The sequence below is a fragment of the Watersipora subatra genome, chromosome 1, assembly GCF_963576615.1.
Source record: "Watersipora subatra chromosome 1, tzWatSuba1.1, whole genome shotgun sequence".
Lineage (NCBI taxonomy): Eukaryota > Metazoa > Bryozoa > Gymnolaemata > Cheilostomatida > Watersiporidae > Watersipora > Watersipora subatra.
Window position 1 is genome coordinate 67529556 of NC_088708.1, and position 11793 is coordinate 67541348.

The 11793-nt window shown below is 37.0% G+C and overlaps 2 protein-coding genes across 2 annotated transcripts; one reads left to right on the forward strand and one right to left on the reverse strand.

Moving 5' to 3' along the window:
- Nucleotides 1-836: 836 nt before the first annotated feature.
- LOC137410558 (uncharacterized) lies at nt 837-1826 on the forward strand. Its single transcript, XM_068095994.1, has one exon. It carries the CDS (start codon nt 837-839, stop codon nt 1824-1826), a length of 990 nt encoding a protein of 329 aa, XP_067952095.1.
- A 338-nt stretch (nt 1827-2164) lies between these two features.
- LOC137396383 (DNA-directed RNA polymerases I, II, and III subunit RPABC1-like) lies at nt 2165-11783 on the reverse strand. The gene is made up of 6 exons (XM_068082641.1): nt 11626-11783; nt 9119-9180; nt 8670-8809; nt 8387-8467; nt 3024-3161; nt 2165-2611 (listed from the first exon to the last, which is right to left on the reverse strand). Exons 1-6 carry the CDS (start codon nt 11772-11774, stop codon nt 2546-2548), a joined length of 636 nt encoding a protein of 211 aa, XP_067938742.1. The 5' UTR covers nt 11775-11783; the 3' UTR covers nt 2165-2545.
- Nucleotides 11784-11793: the final 10 nt, after the last annotated feature.

The window sequence follows — 11793 nt, forward strand, 5'->3', positions numbered from 1 at the left end:
AGAAAGCTAATACTAGGTGATGCTAGTTATCTAGGAGGCATGCTATGCATTTATTAGATTCAGTTCTGAGCTGGATTTGCCCATGTGTTCATTATACTGTTTCAAGGAATGCTGTTTTTGTGTTATGTACAAAAGAAAACTTTTTATTTATCACTTAACATACTGAGTTGAGCATATGAGATCTCATAGGAAATCCTATACAACATTCATTCATCATCTACACATTCATTCATCTTCATCGTATAATTGACCTTCCTAAGAAAGCTGCACTTTGCTTTGAGGTAGCATGTACACCGACATTGAAAGTTTGGCTAAAAATTAAATTAAACATTTGATAAAGGAAAGTTTATAAACAAAGGGCTGACAGCTGGGAACCGGCTCCATGGCTGTTATCGGTCATGGCAGCATAAATTAATCTATTTGTCAAACTCACGGATCATGCAAATACACTCGTAATGGCTATTTGCATAAAGTAGTTGAAACTATTTGCTTATGAAAGAACTGTTGTGATTGGACGCATGCACATAATAGGCTATTGAGATTAGCTGGATCTATTCAACAGCAGAATGTAATGATATAGAGCGTATTTTAATTGCTCACTGCCAGTTGCTAAGGACCTACACTGTGAACAAGTGCAAGTGACAAATTTCCAATAGCAAAAATAATTCACAATCATATTGGACTCCAGAAATCTCTGAAGCAAGAGTAAGTAGCTGTACTGTTATATGGATATAGTACACATAGGTTTACTATGCTGTTTTTGCATAGGTAGAGGTCAGTCGACAAAGACTATCGGTTTGATCCTATTACAGGTTGGTCAAATCTTACTTGTCGAAATGAGCATGGCAGTGAAAGTCAGCAAACAAATTCCTGACATATCACCTACGCTAACACTCCGGCAAGACAAAGCTTACACGACATACCCTGCCAACAGGAAGCGCTATGCCTTACCCAGCATGGAGGTCATCAGAGAAATAGAGCCAGACTATGCCTGGACACGTTTGCCGAATATGGCTGCTTATAAAACGGCCATTGTACGCAATAAGGTATGCGGAGGTTTGATGTATCTGCTGCCAGGTAATAAAACGAACTCTAGCTTGGCTCGGCCATACACAACTGAACTAGGAGCGATGTTTAGCGAACCATATACAAACTTTAAGCCAAAAGAATACAACGAAGAAAACGTGAAGCAGAGTTCAGGCATACATTTTAGCCCCAACACGTACATCACAAGACTCAGCAAGCACAGGTCAATAAAGAGGCATCCACAGAGCCTAAATTTAGAGTCCAGACAATCATACAACGGCTACAAAACATTGGTATCAAAAAAGAACGAGGCTGCAGCACTGGAGAGCGGGGGCAAAGGCAACCTGCCGGTGGCAGTGAAACTAGGTGAGGCAGAGATAGAACTGCAAAATGAAGTACAAGGAATACTTGATGAAGTGGATGTGCAGGGAGTGGTAGAGGGAGAGCACGAGGAGAGGCCCACTCCCCCTTATAGCTCACCAACTAACCATCGAATTAGCGCTATTTCAAGTCCAAAGCATGCTGTAGCCAATGATGACAGCCAAAGCCCTCAACCGTTGGCAGCATCAAAGGAGCCTAGAGCGCCTGTAAGAGATTTTAGGCAGCACCATTACCAAAAGAAAGCAATCAAATTTAAAGACTATAAAGAGTTAAGAAGTGCGGAAGTTCCGAGACCACAACTCCCCGAAAGATTCAAGTCGCCTTACTTGAGCCATAGAAAGAGTAAAGAAATTTGGCAGTGGCTGAATGTGGACTTCAGTAAATCTAAATTTGAACATTTTATGGATGTTTGTAGCTGATATTTATGCAACTTAAATATACCAGACTTATAAACCTGCTTTATGCTAATAGCATACTTAGCACGTTCATCAACCAGTGCACAGTCATAGCTGACACCGCATCAAATGATATATCAGCTGCGACTTTGTGACTTGCTTACAGACAGCTGCTAGTGACCTAATACTTTTGTGAATTTTCAGACTTTTTCAGATCCTTATCCTGTCATGTGGACTAAACTTGTAGTACAATCATTAAGGAGAGCAAAAGAGTGAACTTTTATGACCTCGCAAGTTCATGCTTCTTTGAATACCAAAAATATTCATACACAGAGCTACAAACATTTCTTTCAGTTGTTTTGCCTAACAGATGTATTTATACATGTAAAGAATATGTACAAAGCTCGCATGTATTGCATAACGTAGACTGTATGCATAAAGCAGAAGCGATCATAATTATTCACAAACTGTACAACTCTATGCGATGCTCGTGTATCCTGTACTGCCTTACGTCATGTAAGTCAACATAACAGTAGTGATATATGTCTATCAATGACTCTAATATATACACAATGTGTAACCATTGTAGCGTGAAACAGAATTAATAACTTGAAACCAGCAGCATTGATAGGTCGGCGAGATAAGCAGTTTTTGAAACTGTGTCGCAAAGTTTGGAAACAGTCTTCGTTCTGTTATAGCTGAGGATCATGATACAAAAGTGAATAGGGGGGGGGGGGGGGTGTTCATACCACCAGCCGGTATGAGATATAACGGCCAGCAGTTTCACTTGGTCTAATGATCTTCACAACCTGCAAAGAGAATAAACAATAAACTGCCAAGTGTGCCAGTTCCTACTTAGCAGTAATACTTTTACGGAGTTGTGCACTTCTACTTGCTCTTTACGGTCAAATGAGCAAACATTACTATATTAACCAAATACTTATGATTAACTAATCTATCCACATAAAGGCTGTACAAGAGTACAATGCTTGCCTTTATTTTGTTTTGTACTTGAAGATTAGTATGTCCTGTGAACTGCCTAGCATCAAAAGTACACAAAATGCAATCGAAAGAAATGACAAACAATCAAGAAGTGAACATTATTTTAGCTCATCCATCAGCAGAGACATCACCTGCATTGCCTGTAAAAAGTTAACTGAAACTTATTTACTGCCCTTTATGATGGACGTAGCCAGTAGAGAAGCAAGTATCGATACACACCTGGCCTCTCTTGAGACCAAAGTAGCGAGCAACAGGATCGCCCTGCTGAATTTTTGGTAGCTGGAATTCTTTAAGTTTGTATCTCTCCAGTAATTCCTTTTTCTCCTCTTGAGTCATGAGCACATGCTCTGGCACCAACTATACGTACATAGAACATATCTAAGTCTGCAGTAAACGCTTACAATACCAGCTATCTTTGTAACTGAGCGACAACAGAACAGTCTATGGAACTAAGGCATATCTTCTGTAAGCTTCGGATGTAGCAACTCCAACAGCCAAAACTTTCTTCATGATCAATGTCAACTTTCCAACATGTGATTTTTAGGTGTACATGAAAAACCTGGTGAAAATTTAGTTTCTTTTACAAATAGTTTGATTTTGGACATGTAAATATTTTGCATAGTTACATAATATAGAAAAAATTAGTTTTAATGCTGTTTGTTTACCTGCAATATTTTTTAGAATTATAATAGATCTTTAGACTAGGGAACAAGTTAAGGAAATTGAAGCTATGAAATTATGAAAAAATGTTTTAGTTTTAACATATGGAGCAAATCTCAAAATGGTTTGATTGTAAAATGTTCAACACTGCCTTACATTTTCCTTTTACCTTTTCATTGGTATCAGCAAAAACTGCCGAGGACTCCCTAGTACGTGTTATTGAAGATGTCGATGAACTTTTGATATTTACAACATTTTCAATTAAAAGAACTATTAACTACTTGGAGATACCATGCAGTTGGGGGAAGTATTTAGTGGTAACTCCTATCGGCCTTCCTAAGGCGCAGAAGCACTTTTACAACCAAGTTACAACACAATAATAATGGTAAATGATCTAATACTACTACTAGCTCAGACTAATAAATGACTATATTCGGATTGAAAGAGCATTAAATAATTACATTATAATATGCATAAAAAAATGTTTATTGCCTAAAAAGGTAGGACAACTCTTTCTTAAACTGGCCTATAATCTGCAGTATCTCCTAGCACTACTATTAATTGTAGTATTAAGGATGTAGAAGTTAGGGGATGCACCTAGTGCACATCTGTATCTGATCAATCTGATGTAACATTTGTGAGTGAAACTTCATGATTTCATTTAGCCTTGGGTGTAATTTCTACTGTAAAATCGTTATCATTGCTGTTGCCCCGATCTCAGCATTTGCTGAGGCCCAAAACATCTGCTGCAATTAACTGTTTAGTGATGTAAAAGCAGACTTGGTAAATTCTAACTAGTAATAGCCGGGGACAGTAATAGCCGGGGACAGTAATAGCCGGGGACAGTAATAGACGGGGACAGTAATAGACGGGGACAGTAATAGACGGGGACAGTAATAGACGGGGACAGTAATAGACGGGGACAGTAATAGACGGGGACAGTAATAGACGGGGACAGTAATAGACGGGGACAGTAATAGACGGGGACAGTAATAGACGGGGACAGTAATAGACGGGGACAGTAATAGACGGGGACAGTAATAGACGGGGACAGTAATAGACGGGGACAGTAATAGACGGGGACAGTAATAGACGGGGACAGTAATAGACGAGGACAGTAATAGACGGGGACAGTAATAGACGGGGACAGTAATAGACGGGGACAGTAATAGACGGAGACAGTAATAGACGAGGACAGTAATAGACGGGGACAGAAATAGACGGAGAAAGAAATAGACGGGGACAGTAATAGACGGGGACAGTAATAGACGGGGACAGTAATAGACGGGGACAGTAATAAACGGGGACAGTAATAGACGGGGACAGTAATAGACAGGGACAGTAATAGACGGGGACAGTAATAGATGGGGACAGTAATAGACGGGGACAGTAATAGACAGGGACAGTAATAGATAAGGACATTTCTAATCTGTCTACACTGTCGGTTATCACTCCCTTAGACATTGAGGACATGATACACCAGTCTGAGAGACAATACGTACATGTAAGTACTTCTAATGCTGAATGAAATGCAGTATAATGACCAGGTTTAGTGGCCTTAAAGAATAGAGAAAGCATAATATTATTATGCTTTATTATTTATCTTGAGGTGTTGACTGATGTTCTAAAAAAGAATCAAGGAGATTGACCAACCAAAAGCTGAGATATAGCCAGCCAAACACAGGTCTACCAAAAAACATAAGTGTTTTGGTAATCATCAATATATGGTATGACGTATGAAATCGAGTGGTGTGCCATTGGTCAATTAAGCCAACTAATGCGCTCTCCTATAACAGTCACGGTGTTTTAATTGGTTTAATCCTTGGAAGTATAGAACAATCCAATTGGGCCTAACAATCATTGCTCTGATAATTCCGAACCAGTCCCTCTGACGTGTAGATTAGTTTAGCATGAAATAATTACACGCGTCTATTATGTCGCAACCTGTGGCTGTCTTGCTAGTTCAGCTCAGTTTTGTTGTTCTCCCACTTAGCTTCCCTATTCAGACTAATCCTTAGCGCTGTTCAGATTTTTTTATCTATAGCTAATAAATGGAATCAATTAAATCAATCATCAATCTCGGTTATTATTTATAATTTTCTACAAATTATACTAGTTACATCATTTATTCTATACGCAGTCATATTATTATTTTGTATAATATGCATTATGATTATTATATCATAAAAATAATCATAGATAAGATAATAGATAAATAGAAAAAATCAAATCAAAAGTTATCGTTTTCTTTTCTCACAGCAAGAGCAGCACGGTCAAGTTATTCTTTTTAAAATTATGGCTGTAGTGAACTTACAGTCTGTTAATAGTGACGATAATCATGAAAATCAACTGAATGCTGCAGTAGGTACACCGTAGAAAAATGATGAATGAATAAAAAATTCACATTCCCATTTCTTATTCTAAATAAACTGCAAATCGCGGATGTCGCATATAGACTATACACGCGCCGTTAAACAGAGGATATTCGGAGCATATCCGTGGCGATCGAGTTAAAATTTGAAGCACAATAGTCAAAATCTGCTCTTCTGTTTTGAAAAATCATGGCGAGGGGTTGTGGGCAAATGCCTTTACCACACAATGTTTGCTTGATTTTCTTGAGAAACCAGAGCTAGTCTGTAAATTCTTTACTATCACGAGAAGCGTTTCACATCTTGTAGCCTAAAACCATCATTATACGTAACGGCGGTAAGGGTGCGCAACTCCGGCACATGACCAATAAGTCGATTTCATACGTCAAAATTCTTGGGATTTTCGAAGGGTTTTCCTCTGATTCGTTATTAGGTAGACCTGTATTTGGCTGGCTATATCTCAGCTTCTAGTGGGTCAACCTCCTTGATTCTTTTTTAGAACATCAGTCAACACCTCAAGATAACTAATAAAGCATAATAATATTGTGCTTTCTCTATTCTTTAACAAAATTTTTCAATGTCAATGCACAAGTATGAGTATGAACACTCAGTCTCCATTAAACGACGGTAATTCTTTCCAGAAACCTCGTCAATAAACAAATTCGTCGTTAAATAAATCTCAAAATTGTAAAAACCTAGATTAGGCCCTTTTGCCATCATTCAGCAACGTAGTACCTTATACTTTCTTCCTCTTGCATACATTAGATGTTATTTACTCTTATGATAATATATTAAAGTCTTATGTAGTATTCTATACATAAATATCAAGATTTTAAAAAGCTAGGCTGGAATATTGGAAGTCAATGAGCCATTTCGTCATCATTCAACAGCACGTATGATAGTTTACTACCGTATGTCTGCAATTCTTTCCTTTCTATTATTTCTCCTTTTGTTATACAGTACAGCATAACACCTGTATTATACAGTACAGCATAACATCTGTATTATACAGTACAGCATAACACCTGTATTATACAGTACAGCATAACACCTGTATTATACAGTACAGCGTAACATCTGTATTATACAAAACAGCGTAACACCTGTATTATACAGTACAGCATAACACCTGCATTATACAGTACAGCATAACACCTGTATTTAGTGCACAGTATTTATTGAATGGATAGATTATGGATTATTTTTGCCAATAATTTAAGGTTTTAGAAACCTACCAGTAGACTATGCTAGGTTTGCAGGACTGAATAATCTAAGGGTACAGTAATACAGTTATACCGCCATATACGAGTTCCCTAGCATACGAGAAACGAGCTGACTTTCTAGCAAGTTTCTTCCTTGAGATACGAGTTACGAGCATACGAGCCGCTTCTCGGTGGCCTCTACACTATATGGCCAAGTAAGCGAGAAGCCACTTTCGAGAACAGTATAGCTCGGTTTTCTCCTTGAATTATTTTGAAAAAAAGATTTTAAATGATTGATAAAGGTTATAGTGAACGCAAGGCAAAAACTTAACTGGAAACAGATACTAAAAAATTGTTTAGTAAAAGTTGAAGTTAAAAAAATTGAAGTTTAGTAAAATATTAAAACTTCGCTTCATGTGTGTTTAGTAAGCTAAATTTATTGAAGTTAAATTCAAAGTTTCTCTTACACAGAGTCACAAAAGTTTGGTATACCAAACGCATTGCTGCCAAGTTTCTCTCAGACTGTCATTAACCCCTACGTCTGTCTCGAAGGGAAAAAATTACAGTTGTGTATATAGAAACGTTACATTTTATTGCAGATCATAACAAATAAATAGGTATTGTAGGCACTGTATTAAAACAATTAGAACAAATTTTTCTATCATAATATCCTGTTTAAGTGGTGTTTTCATAGCGCGGTAATGGATTAATTTGTACTTGGTGATTTTATATAGGAAATAATGTCTTGAGACGGGAGTAAATTGACTTACGAACTCAGACCCAGAACGCAATAAGCTTGTATGTCCAGGTATGACTATATTCAGAATTTAGTTTTTACCTTTTTTATGGTACTGTAAGTACTTACGTACATATGTACTTACGTACATATGTACTTACGTACATATGTACTTACGTACATATGTACTAGTGTACATATGTACTTACGTACATATGTACTTACGTACCTATTGAAATTCCCTCCATTGTTTTACCAGCAATGAAATTCTTTATATTTAAAACCACTGCATCGTCGTAATTACAAGGGAATCGCATTAAACGAATATTGGAACAGCTTTAAAGTCTGGTGTTGTTCTGAGTTGTCATTAAACTAGTACGCCGTTAAAGAAGGACTATTTGTAATAAAATCCATTGTCTGACAAAAACAGTTGACCACAAGTTTTCGAAGCAATGCAAGCAACTTAAAACTAAACCCACCAAACATCAAGCATGCAAAGACAGGCAAAGTGATTGATCAGTATACGCGGAAGTAATTGAACAACTTTTCCTCCGAGTTTGTCAAGATCAAACAACTCCAATTATAAGGGTGACAAAGTAAATGATGAATACATACACTGTGTTCTGTTATGTTGACCACAAGCTCCGCTTCGAGGAACTGTTCAAGTATGTACTTGGGAGCCATATCAGTGAGTGACTACAGTATACAACAATACAACAATAAGAATGACCATCTAACAGCTTATAACAACACATCCACACTTCAGATATAACAATGCATACATATACAAGTGTGAGCAAGTAGCCTATGCAACATCAGTATTATACTGAATAAGTAAATAAAATCAACTCAACCAATGTAATTATTGCTTTAGCTTGACACAGCCTACAAGCTACACCTGTTTCGCAGAAGGAGTCATGCCAGTTTGCACTACTATGATGGCTCTAGAAATACTTTCTTCCTGCATTCTAGTGATGTAAGTCTTTATTGTCTTTATGCCTATCTTCGGCTCTTCGGGAAAGAAGACAAACATCTGATCTATAACAGAGAATTTATAGCATGATGTCTAGTTCTCCAGATTCAAAGTGAAGTTACGATGCAAATCGGAGAAAAACGAACTTTTAGCCAGCAATGGGATTGTACGATGTAATGAGCAAGGATTTTTAGCGCAAAAAGAAACATAAGCGACAGGTTTTTAAATCTACCTTCAGAGATATTACTTTTAAGATGTAAATGTATTTGGTACAGCTACTGAAATAGTTGTGTATCCAACAGAACAACTGAGAAACTAATGTGTTACTTCCAAAATTTAAAAGTTGACTTGTGATAAACGATAGAGATACCAACCAGTAGGGTCGTCATTGTGGGCGACGAGAATCGTCAGATCACTTCTTGCAGGTCTCCTCTCACTAAAAACACAAGCAACTATGCCAACTTATCCTCAACACAGTCTTACATGCCTGACACAAAAGGAAAACAACAAATGCATCCTATTACTGTATACCAGATAAAAGTTTCAACAAGGCATGTATTTGAAGACTTTAAAACATTTAGAAGTTGGATTATAGGTATATCCCATACTAAATGAATGCCCAGTGTTGCCTGGGTAATAATAGTTTTTGCGCAAAAAATTATTTTTATTTAACGTATACAATGTTTACCATTCTAAATTTTAAACGTCCTATCACAAGAAAAGTGTTTTGTGCAATTCAAACAAATTTGGATGAAAAATAAAACAACAGTAAAGGTGTTTAAATGTGAAATAATTAGCAAGTAATGGCTGAATAAATTTGGTCTACTACAATGATTACAACGAAAAATAATTTGATACTCACACAATTAATACGAACTGAAAAAACAAAATAAAAATCATGAATGTTGAATTAATAAATAATGAGTATATAGAAGTGGTGTATAAAAAAGGTTAGGCCTACTGTTGCAGGCCTTCCTTGTTAAAAAAGGTTAGAGCTACTGTTGCAGGCCTTCCTTGTTAAAAAAGGTTAGGCCTACTGTTGCAGGCCTTCCTTGTTAAAAAAGGTTAGGTCCATTTTTGATGGATATTTTCGTGAAAAAAATTGCTTATATACTTACAAACACACATCAAATTGTAGTCTAACCAAAAGCATATATAAAATGTGGACAAAAATTTTCCATAAACATCTTTTAAAGCAGGATATATCGACGGTGTAGTAAACTTAAATATCAAGCGAGATATTCTAAAGAACAAACTCTATGAAAAGAATGGTGGCACTGAAAAAGGAAGCAGGAGGAATAACTCCCAAGAATGACCCTATTTGGATGCTATCGGTCCCAAGGATGTCAGGCACATCGAGGCGCTTCGGACAATCGACGTAGAAAAGCCTAATAGACTGATCAGAGGAAAAGGCAACTTAGGCGATATATATTGTAAAGAAGGTACTTCTAGGACCGTGGTTGACCTAGAAAAGATAACAGATGCCATATATTAAGATTTTTACGCAATGAACAATCTTTTATAATTTGTTTCTTACTGTTCGCTCGTTTGAAGAATTTTCTTGTGTTTAGTATAATCTAGGTTATGTGTCAGTATAATCTAGTTTTTGTCGCAATTAAGTATTAATTGTTTAAATGACGTAAATAATATTGTTTCCGTTTTTATTCATACGTTTTCTCGAGATAAGATTTTGTAATTAGCCCTTGTCATTATCAAAATGTTTTACTGTTTTGTTACGATTACTGTTCCCTATCTAGTATATGTAGAATTTTCTGGGCTTTTTGTTAGTGTTTAGATTGTTACACTGCAATGGCTCATTGTCTAGCAATAATTTGTTATTGTTACGAATATGAAAATTTTTAGAAAGTCGGCAGTCAGCAAGACGATATGATTGGTCGGTTTGAACGATAACCGTCAATTTCTAGGCCAATCGCTTATGTAATATAAATATTGCCACAAATTTATAGGCAGTTCAGCTTGTATTTTGCTTATGAAATAGACACTTAATATTATTGTTATAATAAAACTGTTTTACTTCTCGGAGAAATGTTAATTCTAAGCGTTACTACAGACTAGCAGCAAGCTCAGAAAAATTATAACAAATAATTGAATTACTAAAGAGTTAAAGTTCTTAAAGGAGTTGTGTTCTATCCTGTTGGGTTCAGCAGGTTGTAGCGTTGGCAGTGTTGGTTTCAGCAGAGCACAAGTGAGTTGGGTTCAGCCCCCTCCTGTTTGTTACAGCAAGTTTTACTATCAGCAGAGTTGGGTTCAGCAGAGCACAAGTGAGTTGGGTTCAGCTTCCTCCTGTTGGTTTCAGCAGGTTGTACAGTAGGCAGCGTAGGGTTCAGCGCACTCTGTTGGGTTCAGCAGAGCATAAATGAATTGGTTTCAGTTTCCTCTTGTTAGGTTCAGCAGGTTGTGGAATTGGTTACAGCAAGTTGTGGCGTTGGTTACAGCACAGTGACTAGAGGTAAGGGTTGTCCCCACCACACTCTTGCGAGTTTTCTTCAACACTCCATTTTTGAACAAAAGGCTCATACCTTTTCTCGCTAGCAGATGCAGTTTGAAAGATAATGATGGTTTTAAGTGGCCACAACACCACTTGCTACATAGCAAAGGAAGCTAGAATTCGTGCGCCTATCTTGAAGATTTGTTGAAATCTTGACGATTTGTTGATACCTTGACAAGTTGGTAAACCGACTTCAAACACTCGAAATGGCATAGCATACTGTAGATAGTAACAACATATCAAATCTAAGCGATGATTTCGAAAAAAAAACTAACTACTAGCTTTAACATATTAAGCCTTTCAAAATTTGCACAGGATCATAAATGAGGTGATTAGTCGTGTTGTTGAACAATGTTGCCATACTGTACCAACCTCGGCTTATCACCAAATTGCTGCTTAAATTGATCTTGGGTTTGATCCAATTCATCCTGTGTAACAAGATAACCTCGATCGTGGCACAATTGCATCACAGTCTTTCTAATTTTCCATAATTTGTATACCTCTAAATCGTCGTCAGCCATGCTTCTTTCTTTAACAGCA